This window comes from Rhinoderma darwinii, chromosome 9 (assembly GCF_050947455.1).
Source record: "Rhinoderma darwinii isolate aRhiDar2 chromosome 9, aRhiDar2.hap1, whole genome shotgun sequence".
NCBI classification, from domain to species: Eukaryota; Metazoa; Chordata; class Amphibia; order Anura; family Rhinodermatidae; genus Rhinoderma; species Rhinoderma darwinii.
Window position 1 is genome coordinate 69,293,415 of NC_134695.1, and position 23,366 is coordinate 69,316,780.

General features: G+C 46.0%; 1 protein-coding gene across 3 annotated transcripts in view; it reads right to left on the reverse strand.

The window, feature by feature from the left end:
• Positions 1-23,366, reverse strand: part of ACCS (1-aminocyclopropane-1-carboxylate synthase homolog (inactive)) — a 39,178-nt gene that overhangs the window by 2,876 nt on the left and 12,936 nt on the right. The window contains exons 1-14 of one of the 3 annotated variants that reach the window (XM_075838051.1): positions 15,586-17,443; positions 9,220-9,752; positions 8,665-8,724; positions 7,851-7,921; positions 6,831-6,900; positions 6,679-6,745; positions 5,828-5,925; positions 5,553-5,630; positions 5,189-5,289; positions 3,632-3,721; positions 3,224-3,269; positions 2,101-2,242; positions 1,677-1,819; positions 588-741 (exon numbers count right to left, since the gene is read on the reverse strand). In XM_075838051.1, the coding sequence (XP_075694166.1) occupies positions 588-741; positions 1,677-1,819; positions 2,101-2,242; positions 3,224-3,269; positions 3,632-3,721; positions 5,189-5,289; positions 5,553-5,630; positions 5,828-5,925; positions 6,679-6,745; positions 6,831-6,900; positions 7,851-7,921; positions 8,665-8,724; positions 9,220-9,752; positions 15,586-16,210 (2,278 nt within the window). In that variant the 5' untranslated portion in view covers positions 16,211-17,443. Of the gene's footprint in view, positions 1-587; positions 742-1,676; positions 1,820-2,100; positions 2,243-3,223; positions 3,270-3,631; positions 3,722-5,188; positions 5,290-5,552; positions 5,631-5,827; positions 5,926-6,678; positions 6,746-6,830; positions 6,901-7,850; positions 7,922-8,664; positions 8,725-9,219; positions 9,753-10,447; positions 11,532-15,585; positions 17,444-23,366 lie in introns of those variants that run through there. The other 2 variants (XM_075838053.1, XM_075838052.1) reach the window with 2 other exon arrangements.

A 23,366-nucleotide genomic window follows, 5' to 3' on the forward strand; every position in this document is an offset into this window, starting at 1 on the left:
GATACCCCTTTAAGCCTGCTCATTTGGTCAGGACATATCGTTTGATAGAGGCGGCCTAGGATCAACTGTATTCCTTCTTCCACCCCATCCCCTACCTTTAAGGAACATTTAAGTTTTACTGGCCAGAATTCTGCCTTAAATTGAGCCAAAAACCTGGCGTACATGCCGTATTACTATGAGTTTGAGACGCTTTTTACACCTCACTCGATGCCCTAAAAAAAGGGCTGCGGCTCAGAGTCGTAAAACGCACCAGATTTATTAACGGCGCACGCCATTCTTTTGGCACACAATATTGGTGTAGAGTATGTCAGCCAGGAGGTGGTGATTGCAAGTGTCACCAAGAAAAACGGACTCCTCCCCTTAATTAGGCTCCACCCCTTTCCAAACCATCAGCCCAAAAACGTCGCAATGCAAGCTGCCATGTTTCTGGAGCTCGCAGAAGTGAATGCTGGCGCGCCTGCGATATGTTTTTATTTACTCTTTACTTTCTAGGTTTTGTGTTCCTATAACGGTCTCCTGATTATGAGGCAAATAGTCCGAGCCCATACACCTTCCATTACTGCCCCAAAGAGAGTCCAAGCGCTTACCTAACTGCAGCCGGTGGGTCTTGTCTGAGAATATGACTCTGAACCAGCCGGGCTCCGAACATTCAAAGGCTTTCCCGCAGGACAGAAGAACCTTATCATCCAGAAAGTCTCTCCATAGGGTAACTTCTTCCTCAAAGGTTGGAGCTTTCAAGTACTGCAGAAAAATAAAAATTATTATTAAAAGTCAATGGAAATAGTTTTTTTTTTTAAACCCCTATTATAGGGGTCGTATAGAATTAGAAAAACATGGCTGCTTTCTTCCAAAACCAGCACCACACTTGTCCGCAGGTTGTGTGTGGTATTGCAGCTCAGCCTTATTCCCTTTAATGGAGCTGAGCTGCAATACCATACACAACCCAGGGACAGGTGTGGCGCTGTTTTCTAATCACGTACAACCCCTTTTAAGGGGAAATCTAACCAAAAATCTTTTGTAATCACATAAGTACAGGTCAGGAGAAGATCAGATCACATCACTGACGTTCACGAGCTCAGACCTCCAGAACAAATATATACAGCACCCACTGTGCAGAGTTACTGAAATACACAATATTGTAATCACTGTCCCGATGAATGGCTCTTTATTTACAATGTTGTGTCATAGTTTTCCAATGATGGAACGTAGGGGGTTTCGGCGCTTTAAATTTTTGGGAAATTGGCGAAGATCGTAGCTTATGGACTGCGCAAATCTGATCTTCTGACAAATCCCTAGCGAGACTTTGGCAAATAAAATCGTATATAAACAGATTAGCAGTCGTGTGTGATTCAATCTTCCTTACTATGAGGACTGTGGGATTTAACCATTCCACGTAATACGTCATCGACTAAAACATCGACTAGCAACAAACATGGCGTCTTTCTAATTTTTTCACACGCTTAGATGCAAAATGGCATGAAGGCGCCCCTAAGTGAACAGTGCTAGGTGTAATACCCCCATACATAGGTAGGGGGCATAATATGATTTCGTACAATTTTTGTGTAGTTGTGTATGTCAAAAGCGTGAAAAACTCTTCTCTGGAAATATCTAGAAATCATTAAGGTAACAATGTGTACAACACTCATATAGTAAAGTTACCACCTTCAGCTTCTCACCTTACGGAAGTCAATCCAGATGAAGAATCCTGCGCCACGGTTGAGAAAGGGAACGCCGATGGCGCGGAGCTCATCTGCCACATACGCCTGAGCCGCACGTAAGCGGGAACGATTCACTCGCAGGTAAACTTGGTTAATCCAATCTAGACATTGAATTAAAACAAAGAGTGATCAGTAAGAGAGAACCAACACTAGTGGGAGTAGCACATACTGGCCAAATAAAAGGCTTTGCTTATGGCGTTGTTCACATTGGACATCCTTGTTGGGGTCCTGCAATCAATAGGTGTTGTATATAGACGTGGCAGGTCCTCCAGAGAAAAGGCTTCTGCTGGCAACTGCTCTCGGCCTAGTGAATAAAGGGGGGTCCTGTGGGGCACTCCAGGGGGGACATGACTTATGTATTGCATGAGACCTATGATCTCACCTCGGTCACGCATTAGTTGAGCTATCTTGAATTGCATGGGGCCACAGACCCCGTGGAAGTAGCAGAGAGAGGCCACGCCATCGCAGACATCCTGATTCTGGGAGTAGAGCGTTCCAAACCGGACTCCCGAGACAGCAAAGTCCTGCAGAAAATAAAAGTCCGGAGTGAGTCTGAGCCCTGGAGATGTTCTCTTCTGTCAAGGTGGAAGATAAAACTTATCTCTTTCTGAGACGTGGGAAAAGCAAGATGGCCACCAAAATGGCCCTTATTGTCCACCAAGGAGGTTGTCACCCAGCTTTCCTGGCTTACTGAACGTCATATCTGCCTAGTTATGCAGCAATCCAGAAGCATGGAAAGTTTTACTGAATTACTAGGCAGATTTGTCATTCAGGATAAGGGGAAAGCTGGGTGATAACCCCTGTGGTATCTTTAATTGTGGATAAATTTGTGGTCATCCAGCTTGCCCAGAATCAGATATAATATACAGCAAAACTAACAATAAGGGGTTTTCCAACCATATACAGAACATTTATCACCTATCCAGGATACATGATAACTGTATGATCACTGGGAGCCCCCCTGATCACTACAATAGGGGACCCCGAGTCCCCCCGATCCTCCTCACCCACATGACCATGGAAGAGCAGTATGAATGGAGCAGCAGTTAAGACTATGGGAGCGTCAGAAGCCGCACCTTTCCTCCTCAATTCTAGTGATCGATGGGGGTCCCAGCGATCATCCTGTGGATAGGTGATAAATGTATATAATAGAAAAGCCTTTTAAGGGCTCTATCACTTTAAGAGCAAATGCAGACAGTAGGGGCCACATTTACCAAAACCGCCTAACAAATGAAAGCTGCGCTCTGATTGGTTGCAATGGGCAGCGTTTATGTTACAGAGTTTTAATAAATGAGGTCAGGTGTCCTCAAAGGGGTTGTCTCGGGATCATAGAGGGGAAACCCTCTCTACGTGCCGGAACGGAGTGGGGGAAATGTGTGCGGAGACGCGGCTTCCCCTGGTGAGAACAGCGTACCGGCCAGCTCCATTTTAACAAGGGTGGTCTTTTGTTAAATAACGTGAGAAAAAGAGGAAAGGCAACCAATAGATAAATCATTCTTACTCACCTTACTAATCCCCCACATAAAGTGAGTCCTCTGGGGATCAGGAAGCCTAAAAACACACAGAGCAATGGGGAAAATTTCAGATTTTAACCTTGTCTAAAACCGAGGTGCGTCAATAACTACGCCCAAGTGGCGCACAACATTATACTTGGTATTTTATAACCCCCTCCACATATATTCTGTAAATTACGGCAGATTTGCGGTTCATATTCGGCACCAGAAACCTGCGGTAATTCAGTCCCGTCTCCTCCTGTCCAGCCCTGCAGCTCACCGCCAGTCCCCATCAGTCCTGGGTATATTCTAGGCCTCTGTGAAGAACATCCCACAGCAAACACTGCGATCACACTTTTAGGGAATGTCCGAATTTGAGACAACCCCCTTACCCAATATATAATCAGAACGTAATCTTACTTGTCCAGGCTCAGCACACTCTGAAATGTCGTAGACTCGTCAAACACGGACAGCATATAAATCTCATCGACTATGACGTGCAAAGAATTCCTACAAGACAAAGAGGAAACCAATGAAAGAGCATTATGTGGCCTGGTCTGTGTGTGTTTGTTACCCCATCACCATAAGGTGATATTATCAATTGTTAAACACCATCAATTGATATACTAGAGGCCATGGAGTCTCATAAATTGCGGAGGGAGGCGACAGGGAAACCGACTTTGCTATTGATAGGGTCTGGTGGGAATGCAAGAAAATATTGGGCGTTACAGGGTGCTCCAACTATATGCCTCTATGGGACAATCCATACCTATGGGAATTTAGTATCTTGGACGGTTTTCAGGAATGGGAACAAGCTGGGGTCAGATATGTATACCAGTTATATGAGGGAAGAAGTCTCAAATTGTTCTCACAATTGCAGGAGGAGTTTGGACTCCCACATCGGATGTTCTATCAATACCTCCAATTACGTCACGCGGCGCAGGCCCAGGGTAGGTCGGTGGACTTGAGCTGCTCCACTATGGGAGTGATGGAACAGGTATTGGGGGCAAAGGACACTAAAGGGATTATCTCTGTGATCTATGGTACATTACTTTCCAAATTCCTTGGAGATCCGCTGGGGGAGATCAGACGCAAATGGGAAGAGGATGTGGGGACTATAACAGATGAGGAGTGGGAGGAGATACTTGAGTCGTCCAAAATGCTTTCCATTAATGTAGCACACAGGAGGTCACAACTTTTTCTCCTACATAGGGTGTATAGGACACCATCAGATTACTGTGCAGAGTCTGATCTAAAAACACTTTCCAGAACGCAAATCACCAGACACTGAAGAAGCAGGGCATGCTGGGAGAGTTCAGCTCTTAAACCTGCAGAATTGGGAATGCAGCTCTGGTCTATAATACAATCTGTGACACACAATCAGTACAAGAGAAGTAATGTAATGTAGACGCAACATGAGGGGAGAGAATGACCTAGCACAGTAACATTACTTCATCCAATATCAAAGGCACCTAATAGCTGCTGGATTACCAAATGTTCTGGATTATGAGAAGTAATAACAAAAGTAGGTGCAATGTATTTAGAAGCATCAGAACTTCTGGGCTGTCAGATGCAGGATTTAAAGGGTTATTCCCAACACAGACATTTTTGCGATGTCCACAGGATATGCCATAAATGTCTAATATATACGTGGATCCCAGCTCTGGGACCGGCACCCATGTCGAGAGCACGGGGTCGCCATACCCCGTCCCACCTGGTGAGGGGACCGCCAGCACCCGCACTAAGTCACGGCACCTGCTTTATGCAGCGGCACCCGCACTATGCTAAGGCGCGGCACCTGCACTATGCTAAGCCGCGGCACCCGCACTATGCTAAGCCGCGGCACCCGCACTATGCTAAGGCGCGGCACCTGCACTATGCTAAGCCGCGGCACCCGCACTATGCTAAGCCGCGGCACCCGCACTATGCAACGGCACAAATATAAAGAGAACGACATACTAGAAAAACTTCACCTACCTTTTGGCAAACTCTAAGAACTCCATCATTTCAGCAGCAGAATATATGTCACCCAGGGGGTTGTGCGGATTTATCAGGATCATGGCCTTTACAATGATGCCCTAGAAGAAGCGTTGGACATAGTGCAGGTTCAGAAGAAAAAGAAGAGTCTGCAGTGCACTGCGTTAATATAAACTAAAAAGGGGTTTTATGCTCTGCAACTTTCTAATATACTTTGCGCTTCAATTGCTCACCGCTGTCAAGATCTCTGCTTGATGTCAGTGAATAAAAACCCATTTCACTGCCCCCCAACCTCCTATATATGATCCTGTCGCTATTGGTCGCATTCGGATATGATGTCATATTAGTCCGTGGGAAGCCTCACCTCCTCCTTAGCGGACTGCATGGTTGATTCCAGTTTCGACACGGTCAGCTGAAATGGACGGGTTCCTGGAGAGGTGACCTGAGAAACATGGAGACCCAACAATCATGTGAATGCAGCTTTACCCTGAGGTTCAAAGCAAAACAATACGGACAGATGCCGTCCATAGACCCAGCATGAATGGGAACCTTAGGTCTCTGCCATCCCAGCTCTATCACGTCTTGCAGGACCCTGTGCCGCCAAGCCCTGCACCCTCCACACATGGCATTATTCCTCACCTTGCTCTCTAGATGCACATAGACCAGTTTAATGCCACTGTACAGGAAGATACTCTGTGTGATTCCTCCATAGAAGGGGGTGGCAATAAGAACCGCATCTGCAAAATTATAATCACATGATCAAAGGAGAGCGTCAAACCCTTATCTGCACTATAATGGCCATAATGTCTTTAGGTGAAGCTTTAAGTTACATTAACAAATGATTAATCCGGGATCTTTATAATAAAAGTTCTGTTTGCCACTTTCATTGACTTTGCAGTGTAGGAGAAATTCAGTTTATTTCTGAAAACCATCAGCAAGAAGGCTACACCTGTTGCGGAGAGATCTTATTGTGCATTTTGTATTGGATTATGGCTTACGTCTCTATGTACTTTGAGTGCACAGGGGTGTATGGTATGTATTGTACAAATGACCTCATTACTTAATGAGTTAATGAGCCAATCACAGCAGGACACAAGAGAAACATCCTGTATTAAGATCTATAAACAGCAGCTAGCATGCTTGTTGATGGTTTCCTGACAAACTGCTCTTTCTACATTGAATAATGGAAAAATAAGGGAGGAAAGGAAGCTTTAGAATCAAAGAGGTTCCTTGACAAGCTGCTTTTCCTCATCTCTGCGGTCATCACAATTAGTCACATCTGACAGTCTGGTTGCTATGGGCAGAATGCCTAACAGTTACAGTCTTTTCAATAGGGTTGTCAGGCAGCCCATACATAGCAACCAGTCTGTCTGGATTACTCAGGTCCAGGCAAAATTTCACTGAACTGAGAGCAAAGCATGAGACGGCATTATAGGACAACCATACATTGAGGTGGAGTCCCCCCCCCCCCTTCAACCTAGTAGACGTACCTCCTTGATCGCACAGAACAGCAGCCAGGGCAGAGAACAGGGAGCCGCATCCATTCAAGATAACAACCTACATGAGACACGGGACAGAACAGGAACGTCAGCAGCCGGACACAAGATTTCTCATCAGTCTGAATAATGTCCGAATTACTTACATTTTCAGGACTTAAAGGCGCAGGTGCTTGACAGTAATACGTCAAGAAACGCGCCACCTCCTCCCTTAAACTGAAAGAAATAAGAAAGATAAAAAGTCTAACACAAGGATTATAAGATTATTATAGTAAAGGGTTTTTCCCATCAGGGATATTTATGACATCCACAGGATATGCCATATATGTCAGAGAGATGCGGGTCCCACCTCTGGGACCGCACTTGTCTCTAGAACGGGGGTCCCCTAAACCGCTTTCTAGCTTTCTCAGTCCTCGCTGCCTCCCGGCCTCTTCCTGGTTATATGATCAGAAATTACGAAAGCTGTTTCTGCGAGTCCCATATTAGTGAATGTCAGTTACGGAAACAGTGTAGCTCGCATGATACGCTGGTTCCGTAAATGCCATTTACAAAGCGAGCTGCGCTGTTTTCCAGATTACATGGTCAGAAATTACAAAGTGGCCCTGGAAGCAGCGGGAACCGAGAAAGGTAGAACAGGGTTTAGGGGGCCCCGTATCTATCGGACATTTATGACATACCCTGTGGAAACCTGTACTACCTAGTCCTGCTCTCAACCGAGAAGCGGATACAGTTGTATCCAGTCTAGACAATGCTCTGTGAGCTAAACAACCTGGAATCCAGACTGATACATTGTAGCAAACTACCAGAGACATTTCTGCCGCTATGCTGTTTCCGTAACTCCCATAGTAGTGAATGACAGTTACGGAATCAGCGTAGCATGCGAGATACACAGTTTTTGTAACTCTCGACCATGTAATCCGTAAGTGGCCGGGGGCAGCGTGAGCACAAAAAGCTAGAACGGTATTTAGGGGGCCCCGTTCTAGAGATAGGTGCGGGTCCCAGAGGTGGAACCTGCATCCATCTGGCATTTATGGCCTATTCTGTGGATGTCATAAATGTCCCTCATGGGAAAACCCCTTTAATTCTCGTTGCTTGTAATGATTTGGATCTGGACTATGATTGGTGTAAATGGTCCCTGGTCAATGGTTGAGCCGTGTTATACTCACAAGTTATGTCCCTTCCAGTCCGGGTACTGCAGCAGCGGCGGCTCAATCACATTCATGTCACTCTGCGTCAGCTGCAGAAATGTAACCAATCAGAATGAGTTATTTATTTTTACATTGCAAATGGACAATTAGGGGAGGGGCCTTTATGAAGAAATTTGATTTAGAGGAAAGTGAAAAAGTTACGGTGAGGTCTATGTCATGGTCTATGATGAGATATAATCCCTTGAAGTTACAAGCTACAGTTAGAGAATCTGTCACATGTGAAAACAATTCGGGAGCTTCTTTTCTTAGAACTGTACATTGTGTCGTTCCTCTATCGTTCTTCCTGGAAATGTAGGAATAAATTGACAACTGGGTGTTACCATTCCTCTTGTCAATGGGGTGTGTCCCTACACACTGACGCTGTATAATCTGTGCTAGCACTGTAAGGCCCTATGCATACGACCGTAAAACCGCGGACCGTACCACGGTCTGCGGTTTTACGGACCCATTCGGTTCTATTTGCCGCGGACACCTTTCCGTAGCGCTACTGATTTATGCATACATTTCCAGGAATAATAACAGAGGAACGGCACAATGCAGAGTTCTAAGACAAGAAGCTCCAGCATCATTAGGTCACGCGGAATACAAGTATTTACTAATACAGACCCGTCAGGAGAGGGGACAGGGTCTCTTTAAATAAAGAATAAGGGTTACCGGTTTTACATGTATGGCATTTCTTTGGCGCTCATAACTGGCATAACGGAATAATACAGAGCCGCAACACCGCGAGTACTTAGCCCCTCCCTTTAGTTCACCTTCCATTAGAACTTACCCGCTTAGACATCAGATCGAAGCAAAGTTTATTCTCACTTGTGCCGAAATTGATGATTCCCTAAAAAAACATAAAGCATAATTATCAAATGTTGTACATTTACAAGTTTAAAGGGTTTTTTCCCACCATGTTTTATATCCTACCCCCGGCAACCTATCCGAATAATAAAATCACAAATCAAGACAGTGAAAAAAACATTGCTGTCAGTGAATGGAAACATTCATCTGCTGAAATATCCATTCTGATCTAGTCCTGCTCATCCCACTGATGGGCTTGATACATGGAGTCTAGTCAATCTTCGCAGTAACAATACGAATCCCCCTTACCTACACGGATACATTGTAACAAACCCTCTGCTGTCATAGTTGGCCTAGAAAATGTGACTGGTGCGTGAGGTGCACGTCTGCGGCATTTTCACCCACCTCTAATATGAAAATGGCCATGCATGATTAAAAATAGAAAAAACATGACGCCCGTACATTATATGAATATGGAGCCCCCTGCAGGGCGTTCTCGCCCTATGATTACAGTTTGATAGGTTTGGTGGCGACTCACGTTGGGGTTCTTGTCTTCGTCGTACTTGTCTTCATGGTAAGCTCTGTACCCCTCCTCGGAGGAGCCATGGAACCCGCTCAGGATGTTCCCCCGGGTGGAGAGATACGGGCTGGAGCACGGATTACAGTTGTAGACGTCTCCCAGCATGGACTCCTGCACTTTGCCCGTTTCTCCTTTGCTAACAATGTCGCCCTCTTGAGTAAAGCTGGCGTCTGTGGGGGGCACGGCCTCTCCTCCACCCCCACCCTGGCGAATCATGCCCAACATCTGAGCAAAAACGGTGAACATGCGCAGCTCGTGCTGGCGGTCCAGCTGCAGCCTCCGCTCTTCCAGACGCAGCCTCCGTTCCTCGGCCTCCTGCTCCTGCTCCATCCTCCGTTCTTCCATCTGGAGGAAACGTTCTTCGGACGCCCTCTGAGACACCAGCATCTGGGAGATCAGCTCGCTCAGCGGTTCCCGGCCCTTCCGCTTTCTCCAGAACCTCTGCCGACCGCTCTGTCCTGACGATCCGGCCATGTTGGACTCACTAAAGCCTAAAAAGACAAAAAACACAAAACGTATGAGTAACTTGACCAACATTAACGCTTCCACCCAGCTTTTCCAGAATCCTGAAGGGCAAATCCAACTTGTTCCAAAGTGAGCATGGGCAGTATAACTGGACAAGTATCACATTCAGGACTCTGGGAAAGCAGCATCTATAGTAGCTATTTCGGGGGTCATATTGACGGTCACCCAGCTTTCCCAGAAAATTTGCTGGAGATTTTAGGTGGTGTTAAAGGGACTGTCCACTTTAGACCCCCACTTTCCATATGCCCTACTAGTTAATAGGTAGGTATTAGATAATATAACCCATCAGCATGCCATCCACTGTCACCACTAACCGTGGGCAACCAGTACTGGCAGCCATTACCCAGCTTTCCACAGACCCTGAATGACATTGTGAAGCAGCGCTACATGACTACCCCTACCTGCTCCCTAATGAAATCTCTCCCCTTTTGCAATTGCCAAAATAGTCCTGATATATTTATGAACCAGGAGGCTCAGGATGAGCAGAGATATATATTCCCTGCTGCTTCATATAGAAGGCGGCGCACAAATTCGCCAGACTTGCTAAGCTCTTGTCTTACCCACTGACGGCATTTCTCTTTTTGCGCCATTTTTCTTGCTGGATTAGCCAGACATAGAGAAAAAAAATAATTGCACTAAATCGAAAATCCCATCGTCTTACCTCAAATTACGTTCTATAGGGCGCCACCGCTGTGGGTTTACGTGTCCGATCGGCTTTAAAATAAATCCACTCTCACGTTTTAGGCACAGAGCTCCCTCTGCACATCTGACCCCCCAGGGCCGGACCTTTCCTCCAGTGGAATCAACGGCTCTCTCAAGACACGTTTACACAGAAGACAACGGCGCTCTGTGTGATAACCGACCGTGCGAATGCGCCCACTGTGAGCGCGTCATGACTGGGTGCGTTATAAAACTGCAGGACTTTGCACAAAAATACACAGTTTAACCCCTTGCCGCCAGACATTTTTCCTTTTCTCCTCCCCGCCTTCCACTAGATGTACCGGTTTTATGTTTCCGTTGACTTAGCCGTATGAGTGTTTGCTTTTTGTGGGACGAGTTGTAGTTTAACCCCTTAGTGACCTGCCTATTTTAGGCCTTAATGACCAAGCAATTTTTTTTTCCTTTTTCCATCGTCGCATTTAAAGAGCTAGAACTTTTTTTATGTTCTCGTCGACATCGCTGTGTGAGGACCTTTTTTTTTTTTTTTTTTTTGCGGGACTAGTTGTATTTTTGAATGGCACCATTTTGGGGTACATATCATTTTTCCATTAACTTTTTTTGGGAGGAATAGTAAAGAAAGCAGTTCCGCCATTGTTCCATACGTTTTAATTGTTCTTACACCGTGCGGCGTAAATAACACGTTACCTGTATTCCGTGGGTCGGTACGATTACGACGATACCACATATGTCGATTTTTTTATGTTTTACGACTTTCGCACAATAAAAACACTTTCGAACTAAAATTATTTGTTTTTGCATCGTCGATTACCCAGAGCCGCAACTTTTTATTTTTCCGTCAATGTAGTGATATGAGGGCTTGTTTTTTGCGTGACGAGACGTCGTTTTCATTGGTTCTTTTTGGGGCTTCATGGGACTTACTGATTAGCTATTATGACTTATTGGGGGGGCAACGGAAAAATAACAGCAATTCTGCCATCGTTTCTTGCGTATGTTAACTTTATGGTTTGGTTCATTACGGTCGCGGCGGTATTATAGGTGTGTACTTTTATTTATTTTTTACACTTTTACTAAATAAAAACACCTTTTAACGGAAAAAAAATGGCATTTCGTTTTAACTGTAATTTTTATTTAACATTTATTATTATTTATTTTTTTAGTGGACTTGACTATGCGATCTTTAGATCGCGGATATAATGCTTTCGTATGCTTAGTATCTGGCACGGCCTGATAGGCATATAGCCAGGGCAAATCTGGGGGTCTTTATTAGGCTCTCCCGGCTGCCATCGGAGTCCCGCAATCGCATTTGCGGGCCGCCGATGGGCGACAGAGGGAGCTCCGAGCTCCCTCCCTCTGCAAACGACTTAAATGCAGCGGTCGCTGTTGACCGCAGCATTTAAGGGGTTAAACTGCCGCAATCTAAATAAACTTTGATCGCTACCGTTGGAGCAGGAGCCCGGCTGTCATCAGACAGCCGAGCCCCCGCTCCTGCCTGCCCGGGAGACCCGTGCTGGACATCGACTAGGCTGCCGTAAAAAGGTGGCGCTGGCCTAGCCTAAGGCCCCTCAGTGACCACCGTGAAAAGGCGTATTGGCAATCACTAATTATATGAAAAGAAAAAAAACAGCAATTTTGTGTTTACGGGTTTACTGTGCGGTAAAAACGACATGTTAAATTTGTTCTGCGGATCAATACGATTACCGCGATACCAAATATATATATTTTTGCTACAAAGTTCACTGTGCAGGATAAATAACGTTATATTGACGCTTTTACGGACGCGACGATACCAATGTGTTTTTTTTTATTGTTTACAGTATTTTACTGCAGTTGTCGTTTTAACGGTTCCCTATGAAGTGATGACTCCGGCAGGGCGCAAGGGGAATCGGTCAGCAAATTTGAGGCCTCAAAACTGCCGACAGAGCGATATAGGGGAGGGCAGCGCAGCGTTATCTTTTGTGTCGGTCATGAAAATTGCATGACTGAAAAACCGATGTTTCATTTCCCTGGCGCGGAAGTCGCAAGTGCCACTCTATGCTCTGAGTGACAGCTCTAGTGGCCAATAAGGAGACCGCTAGAGACGTCACTAAGAGCGGAGGGGCGGGACTTGCAGCGTGCGGTGAGGAGGGCCAAGGACTAGTTGCACATCAAGTCCCGCCTCAGTGACACTTGTGACCGCGGCGCTGGGGGAATTGTGCGTTGATTTTTCAGTCATGTAACTTCTTTATAGATGTCGTTACAACACCCTTTCCCCTATATAGTGCTCCCCCCTTTAATAGGAGGACCAATATGGCAGACCTGGGGCCTTCACTAGGCCCCAGGCTGCCGTGAAAAACCATCAGCAACTTAGCGGATTGCATAATAGATGATGAAGTCGCTATTGACCGTGGGATCTAAGTGGTTAAACGGTCGTGATTGAAGTTGCTGTGTATGACAGCTGACACCCGCAGCCTATGGAGCAGGCGGGACTGAGCTCACGCCATACTACTGACACTCCCCGGCTACGATGTACAAAAATAGGACTCCCCCGGAACAAGTAGACTAAGACCATGTTCACACTGCACTCAAAAAAACAAACGTGTAAACGCTTAAAAAATGCTAGCGTTTTTGCAAAGCGCTTTTTAAAGTACAGGTGTTTTTCGCCGTGTTTTTGGGCGCGTAATTAGGACTCACATTGATAATGGGAATTAGGCGCATTTCTGGCGCATTTTACCTGCCAAAAATTGTCCCGACGCTTCTTTTTTTACACGACGCGTTTTTTAAACACGCGAGTGTAAAGAAAACGCGTTGTGTGCGTTTTCCTATTGATGTCAATGGGAAGCTTAAAGCAAGCGTTTTTGACGCGTTTTTCAGCGCGTTAAACGTGGCAAAAACGCGTCGAATACACAGGCTGAAGAAGGCCTAAGGGTATGTTCACACACACTAATTACGGACGTAAATCGGGCGTATTAACCCCCGAATTACGTCCGAAATTACGGCTTAAAAGCGTTGACAAACATCTGCCCATTGAAAGCAATGGGCTGACGTTTGTCTGTTCACACGAGGCGTAAATAGAAGCCTGTCACTTCTTGGGGCGTAATTGGAGCCGTTATTCATTGACTCCAATGAAAAGCAGCACCAATTACGTCCGTAATGGACGCGGCGTTCAAGCGCCTGCACATGCCGTTACGGCTGAAATTACGGGGATGTTTTCTCCTGAAAACATCCCCGTAATTTCAGCCGTTACGGACGCTGTCGTGTGAACATACCCTAAGACTTTTAGGCCAGAGAATTGTGTAGATTCATTGGATACAATTGTAGCAAACCCCCAGCTGTGAAAAGTACTAGGTCAAGATCAGAAGAAGCGATTTTGCTGTGGATTTGCGGTGCGATTCCGTAGTAAAGTAGAATACAGTTTTCAAATCCCCATCCACATGTAGGAGAAAAATTCACGCAGAACTGAGGTAATACTATGGATTTTCAATTCCGCAGCCTGTCAATTATGTCGTGGATTAGTTGCAGATTTTTTTAACGCAGATTTCAATGTATGAAAATTAGCGCAAGGGAAAAGTGAAGCAGTTGCCCATAGAAACCAATCAGGTCGGTGCTTTAATTTTCCAAAGAGATGCTCCCTGATTGGCTGCTATGGGCAACTGCTCCATCTTTCTCTTGTACTAGTTTTAAAAAATCCTCCAATGGGCCTAAATTATCAAAACTGACAGAAAACGTGGTCTTGTTACCCATAGCACAGAAAACATGGTCGTTACCCATAGCAGAGAAAACGTGGTCTTGTTACCCATAGCAGAGAAAACGTGGTCTTGTTACCCATAGCAACCAATCAGAGCAGAGCTTTCATTTCTTAAACTGCTCTGGAAAAATAAAAGCTGCACTGTGATTGGCTGCTATGGGTAACTGACAGTTTTTCTGTTAGACTATGTTCACATGCAGCACTATTATAATTCAATGGTGTCCGTCGTGCGCTGCTTGAATCCGTCGGTGTTGCGGCTTCTGTTATAGACGGAAGCCACGATGCAGATGTGAACAGGGCCTTAGTTGTAGGACTTTCCATTTTACATCCCCTTTAACACATATTTTTGCCATTGCGGTACTATTAAAGCTTTATTGCCGAACCGCTCCTAGTACACGTGAACGTACCGTAAGGCCGGTGTCAGACGGGCGCATCTCATCCGTATTTAACTATTCATAATAACATAATGACACTTGGACGCCCGTGTGGTTCTATGGTGAACCGAGATTGGTTCAGTATAGCCGCGGTGGTGGCGGGTGAAATATGGACCATAATAAACTTCCATATTAGGATCGTCTGCCACCGCCCTCACTCTGCTGCTCTACTACGTGCAGTGTGGACGGTTATTTGCCACGGTTAGGCCTCATTCGCACGAGCGTGAATCACGTCCGTGTGCTGTGTGAATAACGCACGCTACTCGCAAAGCCCACTGATGCATAACGCAACACACCCGGACCAGATTCACGTGAATCTGATACACTCGTGTGAATGAGGCCTAAGGCTATGTTCATACGCTTAACAAAAAACAACTGTTATTAAGCAACTTGCGTTTTTTTACGGCCGTTTTTGGAGCTGTTTTTCTATTGAGTCAGTGACATGCTCGAGGTGTTTTTTTTTTTATGCGGCCGTTTTTAAAAACGGCTGGGTAAAAACTTCCCTGTGAGAACGGAACGCCATTTCTCCCATTGAAATCAATGGGCAGATGTTTGGAGGTGTTCAGCCCCGCATTTTTAGCCGTTTTTTCGTTGCGTTTGCGACTGAAAATAAGCCGTGTGAACATAGTATTGAGGTCCTGGGCTTCAAATCCAACCAGGGCTGATACCGGCGTGGAGTTTGTCTGTTTTCTGCTATATATTAGGTGGAAATCTAGTTTTACTGTTTTTGTATTAGGCCGGGGATTCACGGCAGACGGTTAATGTTGTGGATTTGTCTTAAATGTGTTGGACGTGGCTCTCGGCCGTGGCTATTAGTGGGGGCCCTGAGCAGAACACCCTTTTTTTTTAGCTAAACATGCATATAAAAGCTATATATATATATATGTGTTACAAAAAAGGTACACGGCCCCTTTAAGAGTTCTATTCAACCCCACAATGGGGTCACTGCAGCTTCCTTACCTGAGGGGGACGCACTGGCATCTCCGGTCACTTCCACTCTTGATATAGGGGACTCCGGCGGGCCCCTGTCCATCATGCTTTGCTCCTCCTCCTGCTCCGCACCAGAGTCATGTATATAGGTCATGGACGGGGGCTCGGGGGTCAGACATTGTTCATCAGATTGCACCTCCTCACATTTGATCTCCATCAGCTCCGGGTGTTGGGTATGACTATACTGAGGGAAGTGACCGTGAAACCCCTCCGGGAGGGGACTCTGCAGGATCGGGGGCCCCAGCACCCCACCAGGGCCCATGGCTCCATAGGAGATGGTTGGCCGGTGGGTCAGCACCCGGTCCATGACCTCATAAAACTTCCAGGCTCTCCCACCGCGCAGGGTCTTACTGTTGTCCTTCAGCCTCCGGTACTCCAGCTTCATCTTCTTGATCTTCTCTCGGCACTGATCGCCCGTCCGGTGGATCCCCTTCTCCCGCAACACGTCCGCTATGCGGTTGAAGACGTGCTGGTTCCTCAGACAGCTCTCCAGTTCCATCTGCACCGACTCGTTGCCCCAGAGCTGAAGGAGCTCCACCACCTCCGGGTCCGACCAGTTGCTGCCTCGCTCGTATTTTTTCCCACGGAAATCCATATTCTAAGAACGGGACGCCAAAATACGGAAAGAAAACGGCAGCGCACGGACTACACTACAGGACGCCGGAGCAGCAGCCAACACATCGCCATCCTCCAAACACCACCAAAGCTGCTGCAAAGCGAGAAGTCACGTGACTCTATGAAGTGGAACGTCTCCGGACGTCCGATATATAATCTGAATATAGCGCTAGCTAATAATCCGATAGATTCTGGAATGAAAGGAAACTTCAGGTCCCGGAAAATGTTCAATCAATAGATGTAGTTATTATAAGCGGAGATTATTATAATGACCAGGATATTATAGCTAGATGTTATTAGAACTGCCGGGTCTGATTATTATAACGAGATCTTATTATGATCACTGGTTCTTCTTAAAATTAGATCTGGTTATTATAACTCGTTCTTATTACGATTGTTCAGCCTGGTTATTATAACTATATAATTCTATAATCACCGGGATCCTCTTATAACTGCCGGGTCTGGTTATTATAATTATTGTATTACAAGATTTGGTAATTGTAACGCAATATTGTTATAATGGTCCAGTCTGATGATTATGAACGGCCCGGTCTGGATATTATAACTGCAGGATCTGGATATTATAACTGCAGGGTCTGGATATTATAACTGCAGGGTCTGGATATTATAACTGCAGGATCTGGATATTATAACTGCAGGGTCTGGATATTATAACTGCAGGGTCTGGTTATTAGAACTGCAGGGTCTGGATATTATAACTGCAGGGTCTGGATATTATAACTGCAGGGTCTGGATATTATAACTGCAGGGTCTGGATATTATAACTGCAGGGTCTGGATATTATAACTGCAGGGTCTGGATATTATAACTGCAGGGTCTGGATATTATAACTGCAGGATCTGGATATTATAACTGCAGGGTCTGGATATTATAACTGCAGGGTCTGGATATTATAACTGCAGGGTCTGGATATTATAACTGCAGGGTCTGGATATTATAACTGCAGGGTCTGGATATTATAACTGCAGGGTCTGGATATTATAACTGCAGGGTCTGGATATTATAACGTGCCCTTAATATTGCCGGCTCCGATTATTATATTTGCTCCTCTCATCATTTCACCTGGATCTTATAATAGTTGTCTGGTTATTATAATTGCCGGCTGCGGTTATAATTTGCAGTTATTTATTATTATATATTTCTATCTCGGGTTTGGCATTCTCCAGCTTGTCCTCTCCGGGTCACCCCGGTGGGGGAGCTCTTGGTCTGGATGTGACCCGCTTGGGGTTGTCTTGGCTCGGCACGGTCCGGCACAGCTCGGTCCGGTCTGGCTGCGGGGACGCGGCTCCGGGCGGGGTGGATCACATCCGGGTCCATGCACATGCGTGCTGCCATTATTCCGGGATAACTTTGGTCCGTGTCAGTCATTGTGCGGCCGGGAGGGACTGAGACAACCTCCCCCTCCCAGCAAGCGTGTGTGCTGGCGCCCTCGTGTGGTCAGAGGATGGTACTACAGCGGCATGAGTAGGAAGCGCAGGCTGTCCGGACATGCTGAGAGTTGTAGTACCACCACCGCAGGGAACAAGCACAGATGAGCATTTTGCGGTGTTTTTCGTGGCATTTTCATTCTTTAACAGCGTTTAAAAAATAAATAAATGCCAGAATAAGACCCTGTTCACATCTGCGTTCTTCTGCTCCGTTAGTTGCCTCTGTCGCAGATCAGGACGCGATTACCGGAAACAATAACGCAAATCCATGGACACCCCGATGCAAAGCCGATTATAATCAATGGGTTCCGTCGGTCGACGTTGGTGTCTGTGGTGCTACAGAACCGTCACTTCCGTTTTTCCCTTGTTCTGCTCCTCTAACGAAGCAGAAAGACTCCCAGGTGTGAACACAGCCCAAAGCCCTCTTCACATCACGTTATTGCCCTACATTTATCGCGTACGTCCGGAAAGCGTATTTACTGGGCTCCATTATCCCAACGGTGGCCTTTTGGTCTGCATCAGGCTGGTGTACATTGGTTTTTTGGGGGGGTTTTATAGGGATGGAATAGTCTTGTAGACTACGCCATTCCATCCTGAGGGATCCCACAAAGAAAACAAATGTATGGGTGATGTATGGCATCCGTCACGGGTCTACGTTAAGCCTATACCTTGGGGAGCTCCCGACATTAGTATATATATATATATATGGACAGTAACGTCAGGAGTTTTCCAGGGCCGGGGGCCGTATACCACTGTATGCCATTAAGTTGGATACGTTTTGGCATTTTGTCGGAGGTATACATCGGGAGTCTTCCTGATACTTTAGACGGAAGGCCAAAACGTGATGTGAATGGGGCCTAATCGATGTTCAGAATGTTACAAAATAAAAAAGGCAACAAAAACGCATGTTAAAACGCCGAAAAAAAATAATGTAATGTTGTTTCAAAAAAAACTGGCGTTCTAAGAAAATACAATACCTATAACAAAATGTGAGGACAAATAGTATATCCAGAGAATAAACCACACACAGCACCAATTATGTACCATGAGAATATAAAACGAGCTTTATTATAACACACATAACAACATATTGGCCATCAAATGATAAAAACAGTAGTACATACAATTTAAACGGATAGTGAGGAGATACGGCGTAAACCATCCAAATAACATGCTAACACAGTACAAACATCATGTGATGCGGTAAGGTACAGAAATCTACATCCAAACAATTATATATCACAGACCATATTGTAAGAAAAGAGCCCTAAATGGACTCCACACCTGATCAAAAGCGCACAATTGTACACAAACTGTAGCGTGAAATGCACTAATAGAATGCATACGTTTAAACAAGGATGGCCCTACATCAAGGGCTGAAAGAGCTGTACAAACCAGTGGATTGTATGGTGGATCACACACAGAATATCTCCATGCTAAACGCCCCCAACGCGCGTTTCGCCGTCAGCTTTCTCAAGGGGTAAGAAAATAGCCTGTGTGAAGGGGGCCTTGTGGTGAAGTGAAGACTGTAGAAAAAAATAACCTCAAAGACACTTAGCTGCTTTCTTCCAGAAACAGCGCCACACCTGTCCATAGGCTGCATCAGGTATTGCAGGTCAGCTCCATTCAGCTGCAAAACCACACACAACCTGTAGACCGGTGTAGCATTGCGTTTAGAATAAAGTAGCCATGTTTTTTTCTAATCCTGGACAACCCCTTTAACCCTAAATAAGCTGTATCATGAACGGGTTAATCAATTGAAGTGTTTAAAAAGTTTTTCAAACTTCCTAAGAGCATTGATTGAAGTTCCGCTCTTTCTCCAGCAGAGGGGGCAGTGATCTCTACCTGAACGGTATTTGTTCTCCGCTTCGCGCTGACGTCCGTGTATATGTAGGAGTCTAAACAACAAGACGGGTGACGTCCGCAGATTATACAATCAGCACAAGCTTTAATCTGAGTGGAACGCCTTGTGCCCATTTAATGCATCTCAAAAGAAAAAGAAGTGTCTCCACTTGTGTACCAGGCAGGAGCCAGGGCGCTGCTGAGAAACATCTTGTGATATATTGTTCACCGACTATTATATATAAGTAGCACTGATATATTCAGCAGAGCTGTACAAGATGTACCCGGTCACATCTCCGTCTACAGGGGGCGCACACGTGTACGCCAGCCTCTCCATGGACATCAATGGCGGTTATGTTGACCGTTGAGATCTCGATGTGCCCGAGGTGGCTTCCTTGCCCTAGTTCTGGCTCTACGCTGGTTACCCTAAAACTAGATCTGCTGGCATTAATGCTACTTTGAACCGGGCCGGTTACCATGTTACAACTACTACTAGCCAAGGATAATGATCGCCACCATGTTGAATGTTCTAAGCCGCTATGTAGTCCACAGCCACCCGGCATCAACATAGTCCATACTGTGAATAGCCCAACTAATGTAATGGGGCAGACTGACTCTTTGGGTAGTGAATGAGGACCCATGGCCACAGGGGGGTCCATAGCTGCTCAATAAGAAGCGGCACTTATTAAAGATATGGTCCGCCTTGGAGGGTCCCAATGACATCCAGCGTGTTCTGCTTTCTTGCAGCGCCATCACAGGTGGCTTTAGCGCCTCTGCTCCGTGACGGCCTTTTCTTACTGCGATACATCGATGACGTTCCCGTCAAAACTCGTCACCACTGCGGCCAATCACTGGCCTCAGTGGTCTCTTGCTGTACACTGCCGCAGCACTGTGAAAAAGGACCAACTGGAGCGGCGGCGTGGCGGGTAAGTAATTGTTCTTTTATTATTTTATGACATTTTCCCGTTTTTTTTAAATTGATCCCGGACAACCCCTTTGGGCATTGCACCGATCTCATTGAAATCAATGAACGGTCTATATAACGCATGGACATGCAGAAAGACCATCTTTGTTACTGCTGAGCACGCTGTTTAATAGAGGGGGGTCCCAAGTTGGGTGTTTTGTTTTTGTTTTGCACACTGTATAGTATGAAACTTTGACATATATAAGACTGGCGGCAGGTTCTCTTTAAAGGGTTGGCAAACTGGGCAATTACCCTAGGCCAAAGTTTCCTAGAGGGTCCCCAAGGACTGGACCCCCAGGAACAACCTAAAAGTGGAGCATGTAAACTTTCACTGCCCTGGACCACCAAGGAACTTACTATTAACCCCTTTACTATTTAGGCATTGTAATGGCGGTATTATCTGCAAATCCCCTGCATAAACATAGTTACATATAAAATTTGGTCTGGCTGCAGCCACCACTAGGGGGAGCTTTGGAGCATACTGCAGACTGTTTAGGGTCCATTTCAGATGCCAATAATAAAACTGCTCTTTAGGGTCTTATTATGGCTGCAACAACGTGACCTTGGACCAGCAGAGAACCCTATATTAATCGAAGTCCAGATGAGTAGAGCCACTGTAGGGTCCAGGTTTTGCAGCGATAAGGAAACAAAGTCCCCCGAAGTGCTCAATGAGAAGCATGGGACTTCCGGGGTTTGTGTCCGGCTTGTGTGTCCGGCAGCTCCATAGAAATGAATGGAGCGCTTGTGCGGATGCGTGCTTCTCATAGAGCACTACGGGGAACTTTTGGTTCTCTGTTCTCCTTATGGCTGGGGGTCCCATCAGCTGGACAAGCGATCACACATGTATCCCCTATCCTGTGACCCTGGCTTAACCATGCTACAGGCTATTTTTTTTTTTGGGGGGGGGGGGCTGTATTGCGCTATCTACAGGAGGTGGGGCTGTATGGCGCTGTCTACAGGAGGGGGGCTATATGGCGCTATCTACAGGAAGGGGGCTGTATTGCGCTATCTACAGGAGGTGGGGCTGTATGGCGCTGTCTACAGGAGGGGGGCTATATGGCGCTATCTACAGGAAGGGGGCTGTATGGCGCCATCTACAGGAAGGGGGCTGTATGGCGCTAACTACAGGGAGGGGGGGCTGTATGGCGCTATCTACAGGTTGGGGGCCTGTATGGCGCTATCTACAGGTGGAGGATGTATGGCGCTATCTACAGGTGGAGGATGTATGGCGCTATCTACAGGAGGGGGGCTGTATGGCGCTATCTACAGGTTGGGGGGCTTATGGCGATATCTACAGGTTGGGGGGCTGTATGACGCTATCTACAGGTGGAGGATGAATGGTGCTATCTATGGGGGCTGTATCGCGATATCTACAGGGCAGGTTGTATGGCGCTATCTACAAGTGGGTGTGACACTATCTACAATGGGCGCTGTGTGGGAGAATCTACAGGGGGGCACTATCTACAAGGCGGGGAGTTGTGTGGCACCCAGGATAGGGGGGGGGGGCTCAGTCAAAAGTTTGCTATGGGGCCCAATCTTTCCTAGTTACGCCAATGTTTGCAGCCATAATACGCACCCTAAGGAGTCGCCTTATTACGTCTGGCTGAAATGGACCTTTATATAACGGTTCCACTTGTAACGGGAGACATTTCATGTATCGGGCAATTGCTTATCATGTAATTCCCTAAAATATGAGCAGAAATTCACCAAAGATCAGCCAATGCATTAGGTAACAGTGTGTGCTGGGGGAAAAGATTCGCAGTGGTGACGGTTGTGTATAATTACCGCACCCCCTAAGGCCAAGCGTATTTGATGTTGATGGCAGCGGACTTCGCTGTGCCGTTCCAGTAGCGCTGGAATAGTGTGACCTGGCTGGCTGTATTTGGTAATTGGATTTGCAGCGAAGAGAAGATGGATTTCTCTCTACGTCTGAAGCTTTGCCGGGCAGCACATTTCAAAACCAAACCTTTATCCTGCCAAGAATATGTTTACACATCCCAACGAGAGCTGCTCCATCTCCCCTTAACCCCTCACAGGCCCTAAGATCAGAACCCGTGAAGCCAATACACAGATGTAGCAGAGCCGAGTTATCACATTGTCATGTGTTTACATAGGACTGCACTATTACGATATCGCCCCAAGGTGTTAAAGGACAAAGTCAGCTCTCCGACATCTATACAGATTAAATCAGATCCAGAGAATGATTTTAAAGCAAGTTAACATCAGATTAGACCGCCGGGGTCTGTTCATCCTGCTGACATCTTACTTACCGGGCACCAGCGGTCTCAGCGGTCGCCCTGTTACCAGATACAAATAAATATTACCCTTAAAACAAACATTAATAAAAAAAAAAGTTTAGCCAATGTTTATCCAGTGAATAGGAATATTCTCATTTACGTCTGGAGGCTGAAAACTTGTGGGGACCTCATACTTCTCACAGCTGAGGGTTTGCTACTATTGTATTTAACTCAAAGAAGATTGTCTAGACTAGATACATCAGAAGTACACATCTCTCTTTTGTCTTGATATTTTGTTGCAATGTACCAGTAATTAGCTGGATCGGAAAGATAAAGAACCAAAGTCGGGATATTTTTGGAATTTGGAATTTTTTTCTTTTTGAAATTCCATCATTTCTAGATATTAGACTTTCTGTCCTGGAAATAAGAAACCTGTCATTGCTCTGCAGTTGTCATTCAATTGCAAAATGTTGTGACTATGTAAGTTATTGGAGTCATTACCAGTAATCTTCCAGTAGACCCTTGTCGAGGAGCTGCAACCTCTTCCCCCCCCCCCCCCCATCTTGCCTTCAGGACCCCTGCTGGTCAATGGAAACTGTTCCGCACGACTTCCCAAATTCTCAGCAAAATAACCCATAATATTTG